This window comes from Poecilia latipinna, unplaced genomic scaffold (genome assembly GCF_001443285.1).
Source record: "Poecilia latipinna isolate Pla-1442-1.1 unplaced genomic scaffold, P_latipinna-1.0 Scaffold28, whole genome shotgun sequence".
Taxonomy (NCBI): Eukaryota; Metazoa; Chordata; class Actinopteri; order Cyprinodontiformes; family Poeciliidae; genus Poecilia; species Poecilia latipinna.
In genome coordinates, this window is record NW_015112644.1 from 697,520 (window position 1) to 722,191 (window position 24,672).

At 38.1% G+C, this 24,672-nt stretch overlaps 1 protein-coding gene and 1 long non-coding RNA gene across 2 annotated transcripts in view; one reads left to right on the forward strand and one right to left on the reverse strand.

Annotated features, from left to right (window-relative positions):
* The first annotated feature begins 1,013 nt into the window (after positions 1-1,013).
* LOC106951821 (probable palmitoyltransferase ZDHHC14) overlaps positions 1,014-24,672 on the forward strand; it is a 29,428-nt gene continuing 5,769 nt past the window's right edge. Inside the window, exons 1-7 of the mRNA XM_015039532.1 lie at positions 1,014-1,236; positions 10,947-11,099; positions 15,763-15,900; positions 17,968-18,016; positions 20,599-20,701; positions 21,446-21,555; positions 23,811-23,916. Coding sequence (XP_014895018.1) covers positions 1,029-1,236; positions 10,947-11,099; positions 15,763-15,900; positions 17,968-18,016; positions 20,599-20,701; positions 21,446-21,555; positions 23,811-23,916 — 867 coding nt within the window. The 5' untranslated portion in view covers positions 1,014-1,028. The remainder of the gene's footprint in view (positions 1,237-10,946; positions 11,100-15,762; positions 15,901-17,967; positions 18,017-20,598; positions 20,702-21,445; positions 21,556-23,810; positions 23,917-24,672) is intronic.
* LOC106951839 (uncharacterized) lies at positions 11,929-15,767 on the reverse strand. Its single transcript, XR_001425879.1, has 2 exons — positions 12,065-15,767; positions 11,929-11,985 (listed from the first exon to the last, which is right to left on the reverse strand). It is a non-coding gene; the product is annotated as an uncharacterized LOC106951839 (long non-coding RNA).

The window sequence follows — 24,672 nt, forward strand, 5'->3', positions numbered from 1 at the left end:
TGCTGAACTGTGTTGCCCTGCCTGCTTCCCCCTGCTGATGTCCCAGACATTTTTTTCCTCTTAGTTCAATGTCACTTAATTTGTAGAGAGCAGCTGGATTGCCTCTTTCCACTCAGGTTTCTACAGGTCAATGTTCATAGAGATGTTAGGATTATATTTTCAGTTTTTTTTTTTTTTTTACTTCTCTAAACACATTTTGCTGACCAGCTTCACATTTAGGTGTGATTCATTCTCTTCCATATTTAACTGGCTTGGAAAACAGGTTAAGTGTTGCAATACTTTTGTATTCAGTGTGGTTGCATGTTTGCGTTGTGGCTGTACGGTATGCTGCAAGTTTAGATGGTCCACTTAGTAATTAATCTCTGCAGAACTTGATGAACCAGTATTGGGACAGTTCGTTCCTTAGGTGGAGGGTGTTGACGCCTGTCTTTAGCAATCATTAGCAGTCAGCACAGGAAACCTAAATATTCTTTTGCCAGTTTCATCAGAATAAATGTTCAATGTTTTTGAGAAAAATATGTGATATATTTGTGTTGTATCCATTAGAAACCTGTAATGCATCATGGGAAAAAGACAGCATCAGTTTAATAAAATACCAGAAACTTGTAAACCTAGGCCCATCCCTGTGGTACTTAATGTGATTTGTGCCCTAACCAGCTGCAGTGTATTTAAAAAAAAGTCATAACTTTTTAACTTTTCTGTGTTTTGGGAGATCTTTTATGTGATGGATGAACATAGGGTGGAACATAATTGTGAAAGTACAGGAAAAATAAATCAAAATTCAACAGTTTGTCCATGTTTCCTTGTACTGTTTATATATATATATATAATAACCACTCAGTTTTGTAGTTATTTTCCTTTAGTTGTTGAGCAAGAATGTTACTTTCCTTAACCCAAATACCTTCCTCAGTAATTTCCAAGTGTTGTCTTTTGTGCTAATGTTGAAATGGGGGTACATGAAGTTTTGATGTGCTGGAACATAAAACTTCAACTTTTAGCTTTTCTTTTAGTCTATCAGAATTCTGCTTATGCTCTGTTGCTGCTCTTTCTTCATCATCTGCTTTTATTTCACCAGTTGTCCGTTCCTGGCACAGCAGCTGACCCCCATCATTCCAGTCCTAGGAGGAGCTCTGTTTTTGTTTGTACTGGGGACTCTATTGAGAACCAGCTTCAGTGACCCCGGCGTCCTGCCTAGGGCCACCCCTGACGAGGCAGCGGATTTGGAGAGACAAATAGGTAAGAGATTTCATGTCCATCTTATATATATATATATATATATATATATATATATATATATATATATATATATATATATATATATATATATATATATATCTGCATTTTGGGGTTTCTCTCCTTGTGTTTTTTTTTATTGCTTTTGTGCCAGTATATAGTGCCACAAATGTATTGAGGTCCAACATACTTACTCCAAAGTGCTGAAATAAGCTCTCAATGAAAGTTGTGACATTTTGTTCCAAGAGAAGCATCTGCCTACCAAACTCTACTCCAGAGAGTAGAGTTTGAACCAGAGAGCAACACTTTGCTCTCTGTGCAAAGTGTTGCGTGACTGGTCAGAAGTTTGTTGTCGTGTTTTACACCGAAATGTGCTCGGACAGCAATGTTGATATTTCCATTCGACTATTCTGCTTCCACCATCTTGCAGCAGGAGACACTAATTTTTTTTTTTTTTGAGGAACATTCGTCAGACGTGATGAGAAATTATGTACATTTGTATGGTTCCTCACCAACAACCTCCTAGAAAAACAAGACTAGCAAATGGCTAATGACTCTTGGATGGAAACTGTAACATTGTTTTCCACGGAGGAGGCTGTGTGTAGAAAGTGCGATGCTCTCTCTGTGACTGCTACATAAAAACAAAACCAAGGATTGCAGGGAAGCAGGGAGAACCCTGGTGAGTAAGGACATTTACTGAAGCAGGAGGGGTGTCCCCCAGGTGGTCTGTATGAAAGGTGTGTGCGAAAACAAACAGTTTGCAACCGTGTGACTGTGTGTCGACTGTTCGGCATCAGATGAAGGATGTGGGATCCTTTAGTGATTCTCCTTTGTATGTTCTTTTGTGCATGTCCTGTTTACACAGCTCCCATCCGTCTCATCTCCCCTATCTGAGAAAATGTTCCATGCGTAGCTGGATTCAGCTTTTGTGTGGGTGTTTACTGCCTCCCTGACACATTAACAGGAGGAGGTGTCTTTAGTAAATCTGCACAGCCAAAGAAATAGGGGCTTCAATTGACTTTAAAGGTTCTCTTTGTCTTTGCTGGGATGAATTATTGGTACTGCACTGAACTCTGATCTTTTTATTTAAAAAAAAAAGCTTCTCCAAATACCCCTTTCCGATGGATTACTTGGTCATAAATTGTCATTTGATAAATACCTTATCTAATATATGTTGGCACAAGTAAAACTATTGGTGAATTAGGAAGCACTAATGTTGAACTAACTGAATTAACAGAAGTTAAGAGGATTTTCAGAAAAATTCAATACTTAATTTTAGTAAATTTGTTCAGTCTGGAAAACAAATCCCATATTAGGAAACAATTCATAACATGGAATAATCTTCCTTGTGCAATTATTAATCCCTTTAAAATGTGTTCAGCTGTAGGATTGTTCCTGAAGTTGAGCTTAATTTCTAAGAACATCGTTCTGTTCTCTTGTCCTAGAAGGGTGACATGACATGGAGGCCCATCACTTAGTCACAGGAAACTAGATCGGATGAGGGCCCGTATTTACTTTACCACCTTGCACAGTAAGCAGGAAGGGAAAAGGGGTAATAAAAATCTTCATAGCTCATTATGGGAGAACTGAAGCAAAGAACAGCATCTTGGGGGTCACCAAGTGTCCATAACAACCATTAGACAGTGTGTACGTGCCAGTTGTGTGGGAGTGATACAAGGAAAACAAAAATCCTTTTCTGTTCAATCATCACAAATATGAAAATGATGAGTTTGATAAAGATCACTGGGACTTGAGCTGAGACTGCAGATTTTCCACAAACACTCCAGGTGGGTGTGACGGGAAACAAAGAATGAGTAGTTGGAAACTTCTTTGATGGACCGGTTCCTAACTTTGGACTGCATGACATCAGACTATTTGAAATAGCTCAAGGTTTTAAAGAAGAACAAACGCTGCCATTGGGTCGTCACCGGGTCTTACCACAGGTTAATGATCCATAACAAATGACCAAATTTACTCAGAATGGTTAACCAGGCACAAATTCAACCTTTTTCCTTGGCCGTTGAACTAAACCGTGTAAGACAGGATTGGATGATCTAGAGATCAATCTTATGAAATGTTGCAGGAAAAGACAAAGCAGTGACCAGATCAGGAAACAATTTATTTTCCTACTAGTCACACACAATAAAAAATCACAGTGCTAAATGTACTGCTTTATAAATGGACAGAAGCAGATGATAATAATGATGGCTCATCTCAAATGGATGTTGCCTTGGCTTGAGGTGATGTCAGGAAGATTTGAGGGTCAGAAAAAGGACAGTGTGTAAAGCACAAAGGGATGTCATCCTTAGAGGTTAGTCTCTTGGCTGTTAAAGATAGTAAATATCCTTTTAATGATTAGCTGCGGGAAAATTCCTTCACAGTAAGTTAACAAGAGGGTCGGCATTTGTTGTCAGTACAAGCAAGAATCCATCTGCCCGTTGACTTCATTTCTAGGATTTATTGTGGTCTGCTAAAATTCTTTGTAAGACGTTAGTGACTGTCATCGTTGCAAAAACATATATTCAGTATCGGTGACTCCCAGTGCGTTTTTTTTCTCTCCTGTTTTTCCTTTACATTTTCTGCTTCTCTGACTTTACCAGGGATGTCATGTTTCAAACATCAGTGCTGGTTTAGTGACCAACACTCAAGGATCGGTAGGTGCCCTGCTGCCCAGTAGCTAAATGGATTATCACAGCTTAGCTCACTAGTTTAGCTGACTTAAAGTGTTCTGTGTAATTGTATAGCTTTGCTTGGAATGTGAAACTTTTCTCAGCCATCATCCTCTTCTGTGCTTAAGGCCATTAGGGCCTCATTAAACAAACTCTGGCCTAGCTTAATTAATCTCATTAGGAGACTTAAAAGCCTTTGGAGGAAAGTTAGAGTACCGAAAACCTGTAGCAGCAGCAGAGACATTAGAGTGCAGAAGTACCATTTTATGGTGAAATTTATTTTATTTATTTTTTTTAAATAACAAAGGAATTAAAATATTCTGACTTAAATCTGAAAGCCTTTGGTTGTTGAGTATTTTACTTTTCCTTTGAGTATTGTTGTCTGCAACTGAAATTAAACAAGACCTGTCAAATATTTATTTTTTTCCCCCAAATATCTTGTCTTGCTTTTTAGCAAAGTAGTTTTCATTTCTAAGATTTCTATAAAAATGTGTTTGGCTGCTACAAGCGTGTGTTAATGATTTGCTTTGGTGCTTAAAGTAGAGCCACAAAATAGTTTTACACTATGATATGAATTCACTTTCCATTCTTCAACCATCTTTGTTCTCAACCATGCTTCTCAGTGTTACGTTAATAAAAAATAATTGTGATTCCAACTTCTTCTTAATTGTGGACATCCATTAGCTTTTAATTTTTCCTCAGAACTTTGAAAAAACCCCTAACCATCTTTGTCTACTGGTGTTAAATTGTTTTTGTTAGCATGCTGGTATTTGCCTGTTGAATTGTTCTGCCATGAGAACATGCCTGCTCGATGAGCCACATGTTAATTTTGCACATAAAATTCTAAGTATTTCCAGATGAAAACCTTTATCTAGCATTTAAACACATTTGCACTATATAGTTTCACATTTCTAACCACACCCCTAGCCTTTCGGTAGCCCATAAACTCCCTCAATTCCTACTATCTTCTCTTAACATCAGGTGTCTGCATGCTGCTTTGGATGTAACGGTGTGGATTCATGGTCAGGTTTCTTTAAAATGGGTCCAAATACACCTTGAATGTTGAGGATCTGCAGAACAAAAGCAGTTTTGGCCATGTGTATTAGTATAAATTGTAATTCTACGTAGGCGGTGTGGATGTTGATGCATTTGTATCTTTAATCTTAAAATCAGATTCCCGTTCTTATCGGCTAGTCTTTGCGCTGCATTGAGCAGATTTTGTTCTCCGTAACCCTCCTGTCATTGTGGAGTAGACCTGCCCTGTAAGTAGATGACAATGTTTTCAAAACAAAATGCCACAAGGCTCAGGTTCAGCGCTCAGGTTCAGCACACATCTCATCGATCTGTTGACTAAGCAGTGTTGAGCCTAATCTGTGAACAGTACAGGGACATTCAGGTCTCTCACATTCCATATCCCAGAAGGGAAACTTTATCTCTGCTGACTGCCAAACACTCAGCTTCATGTTAGAGTGGATAATTAAGTATATATTCATCATGTCTTACTATTCCGTCCTGCCACTGAACTGAATGCAATAGAAAAAAAAAAAAATGTGCAGAGCAATTAAGGATCACAAGAAAAATGTGACCAATATTGTTTTAAAAAAAAAAAACATGCTGAGTTTCCCCTTGCCCTACTGCATTTGATGCCCATGCATGTCTGGCTCGATGTGTCGGAGCGAGACAGGCTGGCGTGATTTCAACTTCCATATGCCAGATTCAAAATCCTCTCTGAAGCAGCAATCAGAGAGAAGGAATGGATCAGACTGCTTGTTTCTTTCTTTACTCTGAAATGGTCAGAGCCTCCCTTTGATTTTCCAGCACAAATACAGTTCTTTGGTTTTTTTTTTCTGTTGCCATTGGAGGAAATAGATCTTGACACGTGGGATTTGATTTGCAGGTGGAACAAGCTAAGATTTTAACATTTCGAATTTAAAAAATCATTTTCCTGTTAAAACTTGTCTTTTGTTTCGCTTCATTTTCTTGTCGGAAAACTATTTCAGATGCCATATTTGAATCCATACTGAATCCATATCCTCTCTGCTCTCTTTCTCAGAGAGCAGAGACAGTTTTATGGTATTAGATGCAGTTTGTTTTTTTTCTGTTGCAGTGAGTCTGTAAAGAAGCTTGTTGGATTTAAAAACCTTGTAGATCTAAATCTTGAATTTGCTCTGGCTGGATTTTTGAGACCACAGCACAGATGTGTTAAAGTGGTTGACTTTGAGTCATCTGTGTGTGTAAGAACTAAATGTCATGTATTTTTTCAAGAATTTTACTTATAAGGAAATTTCAATGACGGAAAATATCGATTCAGTTATTTAATACATACAGAGTGATGTATTTCAAGTGTGTTCATTTTTAATATCATGACTTGCATCTAATAAATATTACATTGGTCCAATAATGAAGAGGATTTTTGTTACAGACATGTTGCAACCATTTCATTGGGTTGGTAAAATATAATTGGGTTATATGGCAAGTTGAATTGCCATATAATGAATATGTGTTGATCACAAATTTTATTGATGTCAAAGTTTATTTTGGTGAGGCACCTGATTGTATCCTGTTCTTTTGAGCCTTGCGTGATAAATTGGTAAAATATTCCAGTCAGAATAAATGATTGACTTTATGATGAGATCACAGGAGCCTCTCGGTAACTGAGCATATGGGGATTTACGTGGCGTTTTATTGAGCACCGGTCTGACCTGTTTAATGCCCATCCAATCACGATTAATAATTAATGTTGATCTTTCCACCACCACTGTGATCCCTTTACTTTATAATGTCAAATAGCAATGTCCTCCTCAGTTTCCTTTAACAGCTAGTGGCTAACTTATAACTTTAAAATGTGAATATAGAAGACTAGAGCTTCTTCAGCTGCTAAAAGTAATTGCCAAGAATATAAAGAAATGATGCTTTTCTGCATTTTCTTTGTGCAAAACCTTTTCATCTTAGTTGTAAACTCAGACTGAATTTTTATGGAAGGAAATTTGATCATAAATCAAAGTTGTGAATTCAAGCCTGCTCCACTAAAAGTTGAGTTCCATTCTCAGGGTTGTTGAAGCCTCTTGGTGGCACAGGGCCACTCTGCAGTGCAATGCTGTTGTGGGATGGAAGACGAGGCTTTAAGTACTTGACTTCTATTATAAGCATTTTTGAAAGAAACGCAACGCTGAGCATTTTGTAGTACTTGGAGTGTTTTATTCTCATTGAGAAAAATGCCGTTTTTAATTCAAAGGCTCATTTGCGATTTCTTGTCTGAGATGAAGTTTCATCATCAGACACAATATTATTTTGCATAGACACCGGTACATCAATAATCCTTACATTTTAAAGGACTGCTGACACTCTTTATCATCCGTTCTACAGTCTTGGAAGTGGCATGAGTAAGAAATGGCTGTTTTCTTTTTCACTCCTTCTCTTCTGTGTTGTTGGATTTGCAGTGACGGGAACATGAAAAAGATGGACTGAAAAATGAATATTGTTTGTGACGGAGCTGCTGCTGGGGGAAGCATAAGAACAGAGCTGTCACTGTAGAGCTGTTTAAGTAAAAACTTGTTAGAAAAAATTGAACTGGTCTGGACTGAGAGGATATGCTTATCAGCAAATATTCTCTAAATCAGCCATTTTATCTTCGAGCAAGACGCATCTAATATTTATTTAAGCTGAAACACAAAGTATACCTGCAGTAAACATCATATATATTAACCGAGACTTTAAGCTTTTCATTCTTTTATCCAGATAGATGTTCAGCATGAAGCCGCCTTCAGTGGCATCCTTTTCAGAACAAAATGCCCCTTCCCTCTGGTCTAATGACTGAACCGAGGTCTCAATTGAGACATTTCTCCCTTGAGACCTTGTGGACCAGAGGACGACAATCCTGACTCTGTATTCTGGACAGAAGGCTCTCACGGATGCTGGATTTATTTATGCCGTCTTTCTTTTCATTCTGTCCCCCAATATAATGAGACGTGTGTATATCTTTATCCCATCTCATACTAACATGTGCTTTAAGGTGCCTTATATATTTATATGGTAAATTGGGTTTAAAGTATAAACTGTACGCAACAAGATGGCTGGTTCAGAGAGCAATTAGTTGATGATTTACTACATTGAAAATCTGTAAAAAAAAAAACAAAAAAAACATAAGCCTTTTTGTTTAATAAATTATCACCTCTGAAAACAATGCTCAGTTGAGCTTTTTCAGGAGCTTTTATAAATGCTACCTTTTTTGTATGCAGTGTGGGCACATCAGGGCAAGCACAGAAAAATCTAATTAGCTCAGCAAACAGTAATCAGGAATCCTCATGGAAAAACGATTAAATAAAATGGCATCGCACAAGCTTTGCACTGTGGCAACTGTTCAGCAAAACTTGATCTTTTTTTTCTAACCTGCTCAGTTTTTATTATTAGTCGACACCTCCAGCTGAATGAGAAACACCTTTCGTCAGTGCAAGGGGAAATATTAGAGTTGGAGTTAATTAAAATAGGCAGGTAGGATTTTAGGCATTTTGTGGAATCACAATGAGACCAATGGGCAACATACATACCTGCAGCAACCCTGTGCGACTAAGTTTAGATATTTAGATCCAGCTGTGAGTCTCAAAATAATGATAAACTTGAGAATAGATGGCTTAACTTTTATTGTTTTAATCTTACATTTTTGCAGGTCTCTTGTATTGAGCAACATAACAAAATAGTGAAGGTGACTATGGAAAGTGGAGTTGTAGTTACTATGAAGTCCTTCGTACAATTTATCTACATTACAGTGTATGAAAATAAAAAGAAAAGTATTTCTGTCGCTCGGTCAAAGTCCAGCCTTCAATGTTGCATAAGGTCTTAACATGATTGTTGTAATTTAATTAGCTAAAGCCGTTGTTAATTATACCATTACTGTCAATGCCACTGGAGCAACATTCCTTGACAGTGTGAGGAGTAAGGTGAGACAGAAGACAGTAGTTTCATGTTGAGGCTACGTAGAGGGTGTGTGGTGAACTTGGTCTTTTTAAAACGGCAGGAATTGAGCTAGGCTGTTAAATTACCAAATAATAATGAACACTTAAGTTGTCTTGTTTATGAGATTGCATCCGAATCCTATGAGATGTGACCCTGTAATGATGATTGTGCTTATGAGTGGGTATGCCATGAGCATGCATATGTAAGTGCTGTTACATCGCTCTCCATTGTAACTTGGCCTTGCCTTTTTAGCTTCAAGCTCTTAGACCTGGCCTGTCTCTCTAGGGAATCTCCCTCTAGGCACTGATGTAAGGCTAAACTATGGCTGCCCGGACAGCTAAGTGTACAAAATGGCTTTGTTCAGGAGAAAAGCTACTTTGACACCCCCGCTTTCACACTATTTCACTGCATGTGGACAGTCTGCCCAAGGAGTACAACAGTAAGGTTCATGCTGTAGATTTGCAGAAATGATAAAACTTGATCTTTTAAGCTGTATTGTATGCAGAGTATTTATTCCATTAGGTTATCAGGTGGTGGTGTGCAATTTTATCTTTTGTTTGCCTCCTTATCAGCACGTGTATGAAACTACAATGTTCTACTCATTTGTAAAACACTTATTACCAAAAAAATCTTAATAATTTCAACTTGAATAATTAATATAAAACCCTCATTAATTCTACATTCAAGTGATGTTTTCTCCCTGTTTCCTGGTCCTGGATTCACATCACTCAAAATCCCATTGTGCATGTTAAATATTTCCTTTTCAAATTCAAAAACGAAATTGGAGCACACGCAGCACTGTGCATGAATTACCTGTTATGGTCATTTGCCTGCTTAAGATGTAAAAACTGATGGCTTTGTTTCCAGTGTATACATTTGTACAGTCAAATAAAAATGTTAATATCATAAAAAGTTTAATTTTTTTTTTTTTGCTGCTCCTTTCAGAAAGTGAAACTTGTATTCAAAATTCATTCAAGAATTTTTAGACCGCTTTGTGTTGGTCTAATAGTCCATAAAATTGTATTGAGGTTCGCAGTTGCAACAGGACAAAGTGCGGACGACTTCAAGGGACATTTATATTTCTGAAAGAAATTGGTTTTTGGTTTGGTTTTACATTGATATAATAACCCAAACATGGTCATCGCCTGGCAAGAGCTGTGAAAGCAGATCGTCCTCCAAATTGCTCTCAACTTTGTCATTATTGTCCCTCTGAATGTCCCGAGGGCAGGCGATCGGAGCGGAGGAGAGAAGAGAGCGTGCTGTAGGCATTCCTCACAATAGGGGCACATTCAATAGAAGCTGCATTTCCAATGCTCTCTTTTAGAAATGTCAAACACCCACATAAGCTTTGCAGTCCCTATCCCCCCCACTAATACACGCACACACACACACACACACACACATGCACACATTCTACTCTAAAGACACAGGCTTCACCGGGATCTCAAAATTATCTTCCTACACACACTATTTCCTTCTTTCTCGGTGTAAGAGTTCTCTGAGGAGGCACAGCAGTGGTAGGATACATGCTCTAGTTTTTATCTCATAAAAAATTACTATCATCGCTTCATCCTTGCCGTTTCGTCTCTCACCACTGCTTACTTAGTCTTAAACTCATTTAAAGCAGCTTCTTAGGGGGTTATAGAGTGATGTTTCAGTTATTATATTTCTAGCTGATGCTAGTATTACCTGAACCAGCATTATAGGTTTAAAACGGAGTCAAAGAATTGGTACATTTTTCTCGGTAAAAAAAAAAAAAAAAAATCAGCTTTAATGGCGAAGTCATGCATCCAAACAGTCTGAACAGAGACCCCGCCCCCAGCACTTCCAGGAGTCCCCACTGGGTCTCCATCCCAGCTTTGAGATGTGATGTTTTCAGTCTCTTTTGGTTCTTTCAAAAGCCCACTCGTCAGGGAAATTACTGTTGATCTGTCAATCAGCATCACACCTCTACATCTTGGGGACTGTAGAAAATTAGGTGTTACTTGTGTCCCACAAAAATATTCACGCACACATTAAAGCCTCATGCACCGAGCTCTGCACGGATTCTCATGCCTTTCTTTGGTTCCCTCTTTCTTTTCTCTTGCCCAGATGTGGCCAACGGCACCAAAGGCTACAGACCTCCTCCCAGGACCAAAGAGGTTGTCATCAACGGCCAGACAGTCAAGTTGAAGTATTGCTTCACATGCAAAATCTTCAGACCACCACGTGCCTCCCACTGCAGCCTCTGCGACAATTGTGTGGGTGAGTTTGGCGTTTTCTAAGTTTTAACTGGAAGTTTGAGTCCTGCATGCTTTTAGCATCTAAGTGCATGTTCTCCAGAAGTGCGATTTGTATCACACTTCCGAAGAAAATTCAGGAAATGAATCTTCTCCACATAAACATTAAACATAAAAGTTAAGTGAAAGGTTTTTTTAAAAAAAAAAATCTAAATGTGGAAAGAAACCAAACAAATGTATAAAAACACAAAATTTCATTATTTTTTTTACATGTAAATGAAGGCCATTGTTCATGCAGTAAAAAATATTCTCTTGCTCTTTAGTTTGTCTTTCATATTCAACAACTCCTGTTAGAAATTTATTGGAAGTATTCAGTAGTTTGAGTGGACAATTTGTTTCTATGTGGTGTCTAGTTGATTTAGTTAGCTTTTTCTCTAAATAAAATCATTTGGAAACTTTTTGTGTTGACGAAGGTTATCTTTATTTGATATTCAGCAGTTTTTGATTGGATAATTTTGCTAAGTTTACCAAAAAAAACACAAAATCACAGATCTGATGGGTGAAATATTTTATGTCTTCGGGGAGTACTGTATGTTGGCTGAGACCACTGTGACTTCACATTGATTTTGGAAAGATTGTGTTTGTTACTGATAACACAAGTCGAGCTAAATATCTGAAATGTGATGCAGACCTGCTGAGAAAAGGGCATCAATTGAAAACTTGTTTACTGAAATTATACTCAGTTCATCCCTCCATTGAATGGAAAAATGGTCTTCATAAAAAAGAGAAAATGTAAAGATTTTCTTCTGGTTTTGTGTGTGTGTGTGTGTGTGTGTGTTTTTGTTGTTTTTTTTATAAAACACTACACAAAAGATGTTTAAAATAAATGGTTATCAGGAGCCTCATTGGTCCTGATAACCAATGAGGTTATCAGGACCTCATTGGTCCTGATAACCTCAGGACCAATGAAATACCGGACCAATGAAATACAGAGCTGACTCTTTAGAGTCAGCTCTGTATTTCATTGTCTGTTTCCCTGTTGGAGCAGTTGGGCAACATTTGAGACAAAGATGAAGAGTCTATAAAAGAAAACGATGAAAAGATGGTAATCAGACAGTTTGTGCACACTGGCAGAAAGGAAGGAAGGAAGGAAGATTTCATGAAGATGGAAGAACAGCTGACAGGCAATGTATATTCTTACATAAAGTTGTATTTTATGAATTTTGTAAGCAGATGATTCATGTCTAACAAAAAGAACTAATGAGACTCAGCTGTTCTGGTTTTGTTTTATTTTTTTTAAAGATGAGACAGAGCAGGAGGTTTGCACCGATGAATTGATTTCTGAAATGACATTGACAAAGGCCTGCATTGTTACAGTTGTATGCTGCTTTGTTTAAACACAAATTTTAGTTTCCATACATCCATTATCTAAACACACTTATCCCTGCAGCGTTGCCAGGGGGGCTGGAGCTCATCTCTAGCAGCCATTGGGCGAGAGGCGAGGTACACATCTTGGACAGGTTGCCATGCCTTTGCAGATTTTAGTTTGTGAATTGAAATAAATGATAGATATTGCACTGATTCACAAGGAATGCCCTCTAAAGACACTTGCACACAAAAAAACATACAATTTATATACACACTGTCAGTTAAATCCAAACTTATATAAAGATTCAGATACAACTTAAGTTGTATTCCAATATTCACTCCTTGTTATTTAACAATGCAGTCAAGTGTAATTTATTTAAATTGGTTAAAACTTTTTTGTCTAATGAAATCGTGCTGGTTGCATCGAGCCACTGAATTTGCATCATTCACTCCTCCTGGGTGAGCATGTGGTGGGGTGTCTCTTGCATTGTGTCGCTGACTTTGCAGCAGTTCCTCACAGCGAACATCAGAAAGGAAAACTCCTCTTTAACAGGAAGAAACCTTCAGCAGAAGCTGGAGGGAAACGAAGCAGGAGAGTCTGCCACAGATTTAGATTTAGATTATTTGGGTTGAGTGACACGACAACCTCTGAAAATAACTTTTTAATCTATTTATAGGGAAAGCATTCCAGGCTGGTCTCAAATATGTCTTCTCTTAACTGAGATGATCATTAACCTTAGTTTTAAAAAGTAATTATACAATGTAAAACATGAATATAAACACAGATTTAAAAGAAATGACTGGAACCGTGTGGGTGTGTGTATGTGTAATAATTTTTTATTTATGAAAACTGGGATAATGAATGAAAAAGATAACTGTTGTGATCTGAAAGTTCATTATTTCCGTTTTTCAGTCCATGTAAAAGCCGGGGAAAACAAATGTCACAATTTCTGGTGGTAAATTTACTAAATTTCCTGAAGCTCAACAGAATCAGCATTACAACTTTTAAAATGTTTGACAGGGACAAGATTAATAACAGAAATAGTAAAAAAAAAAAACAACAACAGTAGGTTGTAATCTGCTGGCCTTTGGGCAGAACTGAATTTAAATGGACATTATATTGACTCTAATGGGTTTATAAGCATGAGTTCAGAATCCCTGCAGAAAACTGTTCCCAGTAAACACATTCCATCTCTGAAGTCAGAGCTTCAAGTCTTAGCTCTGCCAGCCAAAGACAAATAACACATATAAACAAAAACCAGACATGCAGCTGCCTTCTCAGGGCTAAAGCTGAAAACTATTTTTAGACCATTTTGGAAATCCTGGACAGCACATCCGCTGGGTTGAGAAGAGAGAGATCCGACTTGTTGTTAAAAGATCTGAGTTTTTGTGGCCAATTTCTTAAACTGCAGTTCAACTCTACCATGTCTTCTAAATGTTTATTAGGGTTATGGGGTGAAATAGTACTGATGCAGGTACAAGTGTAAAAATACTTGTTTTAAAAGTAAAATATGTTTTTAGTTAAAAAGGCAGTAAATATTCCAACTCAGCAGCTTGAATATGTTTTTAAATGTTTTTCTCTTTATAAGTTGCAATTTAAGAATGCTTTTTTTTTTATTGTAGATTTCCCAAAAACTTACACACCTTCATTTCTAAACATGTAGTAACTGTAAAATTTTATCAGCTTTAGGTCGTGTGTCTCTAAATGATTGTCGTAAAGAACAAGCGCGATGATATTTCTTCTAAAAATTAAAGAGTTTTCTTGTTCCGATAACAAAGTAAGGAATGTGTTTCTAAGTTTTTCTGCTTGTGGTGTTGTAAAAGCCAGAGGGATAACATGCTGTTAAATAAGTAAGACGCCAAAATGGATATCCTCACCCCAGTGGCTGTCCCGGATAATAACATGGAAGATTCACTGCCTTTTTATTAAGGTTCTTCTATCCCTTTGGGTGTGATAGAAGTAGGTTATGGCATGCACAGAATTATGACATGCTATTGCCTGTGTGGTTTAAACTGGCAGCTATCTGTGTTTTTAAGTCTGGATGAATGCTGCTGCTTGTCTGAGTTAACAGAGGGTTGGAATTGAATAATTGATTTTAATGGTAATTTTATTGCTCTTTTGATGTGCTTCAGTTTGAGGACATTCATAGCTGCAATAAGCCCTTTGGGGGATTTGTGTAGTTATGTAAGCAGAAAATAAATGCATCAAAAGAATTCTGGTAAATAAATATGAATATATTGCATTATTATGACGCCATTTAGAGGCATCAGTTCCCTTTTAAAACCATATATTGCTACAGAGTAGTTTCAGCATTGGTTTTTATGATATAATGTTAACATAAAATGTTTACGGTTTCCAGAGAAAGTAGGAGAAGAATCTGTCAATAAAAGCTTCACTTTCTCATCTAGTTGCATTGGTCACTTGATCATAAAAATTCTGACGGACTGTCGCAATTGGCTTCGACTAGTTGTAGCTGTCCTTTCCCATGGGCCAGAGGCTCCAGCTCCAGACGTGTTTCAGTCAGGCATTGATCAGCGGAGACAAAAGCAGGTCATTTCACCTCACTAAGCTAATAATGGAGCTAATTAATTAGTTAAGTAGCTACCGCTGAGCACGGCACGTAGTCTGCACTCAGAGATTAGGCTGCGTTACTCGTGGGGATTAAATAACACCAAATACTTCTCCCTCAGAGAAATCAGTGAAATAAGAGTAATGAACTGGCTTAATGATGAAATAAAACACTGCTGATCTATGAAACGCCACATAAACCGTCTTTTCAGCTCAGTGGAATATTTTTGAAGCACTTTTTACTTGGTTTGTTTTTATCTCTCATGTGATCAAATTTTCGCAGATTGACGTACCAAGACTACCACTTCATTTGTTTAGTTGTGAAAGCGTTTGATTAACCGTCTTGATTGTTTCACAGATTGTTTCTGTCCCGTGATAGCTTCGCCAGTCAGCTTGTATTTGCTAGATTTAAAAAAAAAAAAAAAAAAATCCAGTGTTGGCATCTGTAATTTTTTAATATATTTTTCTTTTTATTTTCACAAATATTCAGATTTATTCCGAAATTCAGATCAACTCGTCAGTCTTAAACTTTTCTTATGTCCATCTCTCTGCCGAGATGGGGGCATCCCTTTCTCCACTCAGTAAAGCTTAATTTGCAGTGAGGCTTTGGTTTACACAAATTCTCAGCAAGGGTTATATAATCATCTATAATCTTGTTTTTTCTCTCTTTTTTGTTTTTAAAGCTCAAACTTCAGTGTCTTCATTGTGTAACTTCAATAACTTCCTGATCTCCCTCTCTGTGTCCTTGCAGAGCGTTTCGACCACCACTGTCCCTGGGTGGGAAACTGTGTGGGAAGGAGGAACTACCGTTTCTTCTACATGTTCATCCTCTCCCTCTCCTTCCTCACCATCTTCATCTTCGCCTTTGTCATCACACACATCATTTTAAGTAAGTAGCTCACTGGCAAAGTGCAGACAGACACACACTCTCCTCCTGACTGCGCTCTCAGTGTATTTCAAGCCAGCAGGTTGTAAGTGGGCGGTGTGAAAAGCTGCAGAGTTCTGGCTCGTCACCGGCCTTCCAGCTGGGAGCAGCCGGTGGACGGCTCAGTGCGTCGTCCTTTTTGGTTTTTGTGGTGTCGAATCATACTTTATGGTGTAAACCTGATCTGAGGATGGAGGGAAAAAAAAGAGGGAAAAATAATAATAATAAACTTCTTAAGAGCAAATGGAACTTATAGATTTGTATTTTTCATACTCCCACTGGATCCCATGATTCACAGCTCAGTCCTACATTTGTTATATGTAGTCGTGATGAAACCTACCTACCTACCTACCTATCCACAACTCATGGGTAGTGGAATATTAGTTGATGTTTAAATAGCGCTTAACTTTTGGAGTTTTTTTTGTTTGTTTGTTTGTTTGTTTGTTTGTTTTTATAAAATTGACCTTAAAGTGTCTCCTAAAGCTAGAGTAAAGCTAAAGTATTTGCCTCCTTACAGATTTTCTCTGTTTGCTTTTCTTGCCACAGGTGAAAGATTTATGGCTTTCAGATCATCAAACAGCAGTAAACACTGGTTTGATATATAAAGAGGAAAACACGTTCTAAGTAATTTTTTTCTCTCATTTTGTCAAAAGCTGAGTTCAGCTGAAGTAGGCTAAAATATGTCAAAAAGCCACGGCATTGCCTAAATCCAGATTTATTCAAGAATGCAAGGGAAACCAAGTCATTACCTCTGTCAGACTGGAAGGAGTTTAAAAGTCCTTTAAAAAGATTTGGGACTTCGGCGAACCACACAGCAAGACATGATGCATAAAAGGTGAAAACTTGGAACACTAATAAACTTTTCTATATTCTGGAAATATTAAAACACAGATAATAATATGTTGCAATAGGGAAGACTATTTTATCAAGCACTTCATTAGTGTCTTTCTCTGAAGTGTATTCTTACTGGAGCAGGTTCTGTGCTCTGAATACCTTCCTTAAATCTGAGCAGAAAGTTTGGACAAGAGAAAATAGAGGAATTCAGTAGGAAGGAGACCTTTGAGGTCCTTTAAGTTCACACACAGCTGCCACAGTCGGGCAACTGAACAAGAGCCTGCCTGCTATTTACACCATCGATCGATCGGCTCTCTGTTTCCTCAAGTTTTGGGTGATCGGCTGATACTTGCATCTAAAAGCGATCTTATCTACCTGTACAAAGGTGTGAATGTCAGCCACTGTCCCCTTTTGCTCTGCCAGGAGGGAGGGCTGACTGACAGATCCCGCTTCAGGCAACTTGGTGTAGAACTATGAATCCTGCTATCTAGATGTTTTTCAATAAAATAAGACTGGAACAATGAAGGTGTATTGTGACCTTTATAACACCTGACAGTGTCAGTTCTAACAACAACAAAAAAAAACTATCAAAATTGGAAAACGATGGAGAATATGAGAAGAAAAAAAAACGTGATGGAGACAATCAAACCCTGGTGCTGGTCGTCTGAAGGTTTGGGTCTGCTTTACTGCTCCATACAACTTGTGTAGAACTATAAATCCTGCTCTCTAGCAGAAAATCCTGCTGGAGTGTGTCCAGACTTCAGTTCATAGATTTAAGGATTATGCAGCAGAACAATGATCCGAAGCAAGTTTGCATCTGAATGACTCTGGAAATAAACAAAACAATTAAAAGTCATAGCCTGGACTTAAATCTAATTAAGTAGTAATTATTCATGCTTGAGCACCATTCAGTGTGGTTCAGTAAGAAGAATGTGTTAAAATAAAGTGAGGCAAAAGACTAACTGGCATAATTTTGTGTTTACTCGGGTTATTTTTGTCTCATAAAAAAAATGTTTGATCTGAAACATGCAAGAGTGATTTTTTTTTTTTTCTTCAAAAATAGAAGAAACTTTTAGGGGGGAAATACTTACTGCTTCACAATACTATAAGTGAGCACTGCATCCAGATCTTTTGCACATGCTCCCGAAAAGCAACTGCATTAAATGTCTAACAGAAAGTACTTTTCTGTGTTCACAGGTTCATATCAAAAGGGATTCCTCACTGCACTTAAAGAAAGTCCTGCAAGATATCCTTTTGCCAAACTCCGAATAGTGTGAGCTGATGAATATCTGCTTTATAAGAGGGATTTCTTTGACGTTGTCTGATGATTGCCTTATTACTGCTAATTCTAATACTTTTGGGGGGTAAAAGGGGTTTTCTGCAGTTTCATAGATAAACCAAGCAGCAGATAAAATTCTAATCCAATGGAAAAAGACCAGTAGAATTTTATTTTGCACTAACTGCAAAGAATCTAAAGAAAATGACTGATAGGATATATTTTTAATTATTGACAGTGTTTTGCAGCAGCTTTTTTTTTCAGGTTTGAATATGGACATCAAACTGTATGCAAAGTTATACCGCTGAACATTTTAATTCATTTTGCCAATGCCAGAAATAATTGGCTTTGCAGCTTCCACAGAAAAAAACCATAATGGCTGTTGTATAATTAAGTTTCCTTAAATTACATTATGACTTTAAACCCGGCCAATCCCACAATCTGTCATAATCAGTTAACATCAGTCTGATACATGAATTATTGACCCTTTGATCGAACAATCTGACATATTTACAGAGAAACGTGGAGATTTCCTTTTAATTTTCAGAATGGAATTTATTTAAATTCAACAAAGGATAATTATACTTCAACTGAGAAAATAAGAATCAACAAGGAATTATTATTAGATTGTATTCATTACTAATTAATTTGAAAAAAAAAAAAAAGAACACCACCTTAAGAAAGACCAAACTATTTATACTCCAAAACTACCAGGTCAAATGGAAGTTTTATGATTAGAGAAGTAATGTCTAGAATATTCTCTAAACTGATGAAACATAGAGCTTCAGTTTTTTATTAGTGTGAATAAATGGGTTTTCTGGACTCTTTTTGTGATGATGGTGGTCTTTATAGGCAGTGATCTAACAGGAAATGGGCAGAGAGAGAAGACACGGAGCAGATGTCCGAGGGTCGGGAATCAAACCCCCTGGTGACTGCGTCGAGGACTGGAACCCCCACGGGTCTCATTTTATGTCTAAGCGCTGCATTTATTTAAGAAGGGAAACTAAAAAGGGAGATGATCGAGGCTTCAAAAATAATTTGTTTCAACAGCTTTAAGCACCAGAATAGCAGGAATAGAACTGAAGAGTGATTTATATGACCTGAAATTGGCCTGTGGTGTCATTTACAGAAACATTTGTGCTGTGGTTCCCTCTCTGCTATCTGCAGCTTGACTAATGCGGAAATCTTGGTTCAAGCTGCTTCTGTTGTTTCCTTCAAAACTTCTGCGTGGTTCAGTAGTCTGGGTGTCTTTATGGTATGCAGAGACAGACATGCACAGTTCTTTATTCAAAAATAAATGCAGTGTCTGATGGAGATTGAGTCTTAGGATCTGGAGCTTCCAGGGGAGGAGACATCCGAAAGACCTGATCAGCCAATCAGGAGAGGACTTGTGGCAAACAGAGCGGTGCTTTGTTAAACAACCAATAATAGATTTTTCCCCCCTAAAATAATATTAGATTCAGACTTCAAAGTTTAAAAATATCTATCATGACTTTAAACAAAGTCCTGTCTTCACATTACTATATATTCTGTTTGCTTGACAGTCAGCAACATTTTTCTTTAAAAGTTGCAATAGATTTTGTTGTTCTAAAACATCCATCCATCCATCCATCTTCTTTACACCCTTGTCCCTCAGTGGGGTCGGGAGGGGTGCTGGTGTCTATCTCCAGCTAACGTTACGGGCGAGAGGCGGGGTTCACCCTGGACAGGTCGCCAGTCTGTCGCATATTCTAAAACATCTTGAATTAAATTTATCATATTAGGTCTGTTTTGGAGGATGCTACATACGATATGTTGTTATTTTCACTAGGATAAAATGCATGTTTTTCTTTCTTTAACTTTGTTTCCATTTTAGTACCTACTACATTTATGGCAGCCATATGTAGCTTTGTCTACACCTTCATCATCTTCCTGATATATTTCCAGTTACTCTAAATCGAATTTCTATTATTTTTGCTTCTCTATTAACTTTATGCTGCATGTTTAAACATTTAATTATCCCCTTTCTCTGTGCTTGAGTGAGAACTTTTTTTTATATTGATGGGTGGGGGAAAAAAAAAAAAACAAGGTTAAAGATTAATTGAGTTTTGGACGATTTTAAAGTACAGACTCCATGTCTGTGAGTAACCATCTCAGGCACTTCTTTGAGACACTAAATTATGAAGTAGTACAATCTGAATCTTTGTGTCTTTTTAGAATAAAATACACTCTTACAGAGACTATCCTAAGATGTAGTACATGTCCTAAGGGGTCTTTGACATTGAGTTCTGTTAATGTGAAATGATTTTCTCCAAGTGTTTATGTATTGTGGGCTCTCAAGTGAGCACATGAAATGAGTTGTGGTCTACAGCTAGAGCCAAATTGAACTGCTAACTGGGAAGTGTTAGCAAGTGGGCGGCCCTCAGGCTGTAGGTCACTGTAGTCTCTGCTACAGCTGCATTTTTATAGTCCATCTTGGCTCTAAATGGGTCTGTTATGTACCGGTCTATGAGCTTTTAACATTGTCGTCTGTAGTGTTGTTGAAAATGATTCCTTAACCTTGATGGTGTCACTGTGCTGGAGGTGGTGGTGTGTTTTTTCTCTGTCTGGTCCATAGTGGGCCTCTCAGGCTTCCATACCTACCTGATCAGCTCCAATCAGACCACAAACGAAGATGTGAGTATGAATACAAAAGTATTTATTCAAGACGATTTGTGAGCAAATCAACATGTTTTGCTCTTTAGGTTTATGTTTCTTTATTGAGTAATTTTAAATCGAAATGAAATAAACAGGACTCAAAATAAAAGCTTTTTTTTCTCAATTAAAGTAGGATATTTGGAATTGTGTCCAGAATTATGTTTTTATATATGCTGGCAGATTAAAAACCTTTAAATGGCTGGATGTACCCAGATCTTTTATAACAAATAAAAATAAATGAGTACTCCCAAAAGAATAAATAGAATATTAATAATTGATGATGTTTCTGGTGTCAACCCCTGGTTACAACAGGGTTCCACTGCTATTGTAGGTGCCAGAGTGTGAAAGGTTTGGGAACCACTTACTTAAAGCGTAAAAACTCATGTTTTATGCAAAAGTCTTCTCAAAATGTATCCTTAGCTTGTGTTTATTTACTTGACATGGGTAACCTTGCCGTAACATAGGCTCCACGAGGAATATAGTTTGTTGGTGCTCACTCCTAACATGTGCACGCAGCTTGAGCTCTGGATTCTTTTCAACTCGGAGCAGAGAAAATGTTATCGCAGCTTGGTGCAGTCCACTCTGCTCGCCACTGCATGTTGTTAATAATGTCAAGGACACTTACTTGAACTCTGTATGTGCCACCAACACTTTCAGTATCAACACAAGTGCATCTCTAAGACTCTAAATGTCTTGTTGTTTAAAATGTGTCATCTCTTCCAGATTAAAGGGTCGTGGTCTTCCAAAAGAGGGAAGGACAACTACAACCCTTACAGCTCTGGTAATATATTCACCAACTGCTGTGTGGCACTTTGTGGACCCCTGCCACCAAGGTATGACTAGTGTGTGTGTGTGTGTTTGCAAATTTCCAGATGTCCACATTACTTGTTCAGCATATACATGGTTGTCACCCGCCATATATAAACAGAGCCAATCTATTTCGCAACCCCACTGTGAAAGTGACATTTAAAGAGATGTCCTGGATTTTGAGATCCTTGTCGGTCTTATTTCATTTTTTTTTTTCCCCCTCTTTTTACTGAAATAATTAACTCCTTTTTCCCCCCTCATTGTAATTTTTAGTTTTCCCCAGAGGCCAACTTTTAAACGGTCCGTTAAGACTCTGTTTGATGTGAGGAACTTCTTTGAAATGAGCCTCCCGGCGGCCTTTTTCTAAACTTAGCAAAGACGACACAGGAAGAGTGTAAACAATTTCAGGCCTATTCTAACCACATCCCAGATCAAAGCTTTTTAGACATGTTAGATTTCATCCTTTTTCTGGCCATTTACGAGCCATCTGTCACAGCTATGTTCTCCTCTCCATGTGACCTTAAGCGTCGCTGATATCCTCATAGCTTCAGTAGTTTGAACAACTGTTCACATTTCTTTGAAGCTGTGGTTCTTGGTGGCCTTTCCCCGATTACTCTGAGCACTAACTGAACAGATACCTAGAAGTGAGTGTCTTTTCTGGCTGCTGTTCCCTTTTTTTTTATAAAGAAATGAGACTCAAAAGATGTAAAAGAAATAATTAAAGTTTTGATTCTCTGCATTTTATGTTCCTAAAGAGCATAGACAATCATTTTACAACTTTTTCTTTTCAGTTCTGCTTAACCTTGTATTAGCTTTGATGTCCGAAACTGAGATATATAAAAACAAAAAGAAAAAGCACAGCTTAAAGTTGCAGAGGAGTGACACACTTAGTGGTACTGATGGCACTGATGGTAGAATCTGTTAATTCTGCCATCAGCGCATCCTGTAGTGTTCATCCAAGACAAAAGTAGAGATAGCAAGGTCATTAGGTAAAGATTCATAGCTATTAAAAGGAAGAAGGAAGTCAGCAGCATTGGACGCTAAACAGTCCAGTACCATTCACAGGGATGTAAAAGCTCCCTTTGGTAATTTACCACAGTGGTGATTACTGGTTGTGACAAAAATCTGAATCCTTGAAAATCTGAAAGTGCTCTGAAATTAATAAAAACGCCCAAGAGCTTGTGGTTCTGTAATATGTCTGTCATATAAATGTATCCATAGATGCCCACACCATAATGCAAAGTAAGAAGTTCTGCCGAAGCCTTTTAGAGACTTTCCTAATAAGCCATTTGGGTGCACTGTGCTCTGGCCGTCTCGGGCAATAAATCTCCAGTAATGATTCCTGTGGGTGGTGAGGAGAGTCCTCAGTGCACAGGTGGCTGCCATCTGGGCATCTGTGTCTGTGTTTGTAGCCACAGGCGCCGTGCAGCTGGATCCAGCAGTATTATGGGAACGTCTTCCCTCGTCTAAAGTCCGAGCAAGCAGCACCGCCTCTCACGTTCTCATGCGCAGATCGCCGTGTAGCATTCTCTGCTGACACCTTGAATAGTGCCTTTATATGTGTCTTTTAATGCAACTCGGGCTGCTGCTGCGTTCTCCCTTTAGTTGATTTCTGATTCTGAGAAACACATTTTTCCCTGCAGCCAGCTCAGCCCCACTGAAACCGTCTGTCCAGGCTTCCTTGTGTGAAATGATTATCCCGTTTATGCTGTTTAACACCTCTCTGGCTGCATGCTTGTCTGCTAGATATTGCTCTGTGTCTGATCAACCTCTGTCTGGCTGATAAATGGCCTCCGTTCGCTGTACGTAGCCCATTAGCGCTCACGTGTGCATGTGCATACCAGGGTTCAGCAGGTTGTTGTCTAAGCAGCCGCGTCAGGGCTCTGCAGCATTAACGACGGGACAGAAACAATGATTCACTCCGCTGCCCCACTGCAGGACTGCAGTGATTTATCACGAAGTTCTGGTTTTATGGATCTCTGTTGGTGGAAATATGGGGGTCTGCGCTCTCTCAGCCTCTCTCTTGGTCAAGACTTGAATAATAGAGTTTGTGCACAACTTTATGCATCAAAGTATTTACAGTGTGGGCACATCAAAGGTCATTTCACCTGTCATAATTCTCTCCACCTTGAAGGAATTATGACAGTTTATCTAACTTTAATGTCTTGTTACGTTATTGTGGTTTTAATAAAGATAATCTTGGAATGCTGTTGCTCTGTTATGCTGTTTGCTGTGTGTCAATGAAGCCTTTTAGCTCATCTATTCTCGCATTTCTCTGCAGTCTCATTGACAGACGAGGCTTCATCGAAGCAGACGCACCACAGATGGCACCACCGACCAATGGCATCACCATGTATGGTGCCACCCAGTCCCAGCAAAGCCACATGGTAAGACGCAGACCTGAGACCACTCTTGTTTCCTCAGGGAGATTTAATAAAAGTGAAAAATACAGATTTGAGTTTCACCAGTTGATGTGGATGTTTATACAGTTTGTGCTCAGCTTGTTTACGTGCAGAGTTTTGTCAGAAATGGAGCAGAGGTGAGAACAGGATCCCTTTGCCATCTCACTACTTTAATTGGACAAATCTTTTCTAATCTGTGGCACAGAGCTGCAACCTGCATGTGATGTTTTAGTCCCGTCTCTCTTGGTAACTTCTGGTCAAAGAATTGAGTTTTAAAATGTGAAGATCGTTAAAATTAAATCCTAACTTTAGCAGTGTTTCTATGGTGTTTTCAAACGATATGTTTGACCATTTCCATAAAGAATGACACCAGTTGTGTAAGGAATATTCCTTTTTTTTGCAAAGCAATTTTTTTTAAAGATTGAATATTCTTTTGAAGAAAAATGTTTGAAAACTAAAAACAAGAATAAAATTGTTCCTTACTTGAAAAATTTCAATCTTCGTATCGTGGGTACGATTAAAAATAAGCTATGTTTTTAAGAGTTCTATTGCTTCTGAGCACATTATGTTTAGCTGAACCAAAGGCGGAAATGCCTCTAGTTTGTTGATTTTGGTTTAGATCAAAGCATATTCATGTTAGAATTGCTTAGACCTTGCATCTGTAACTGCTGTGAAAGGTTGTTTTGCAACGTATAAAATATAAATATGTCCTCACTTCAGATATATTTTTTTTGTAAAACA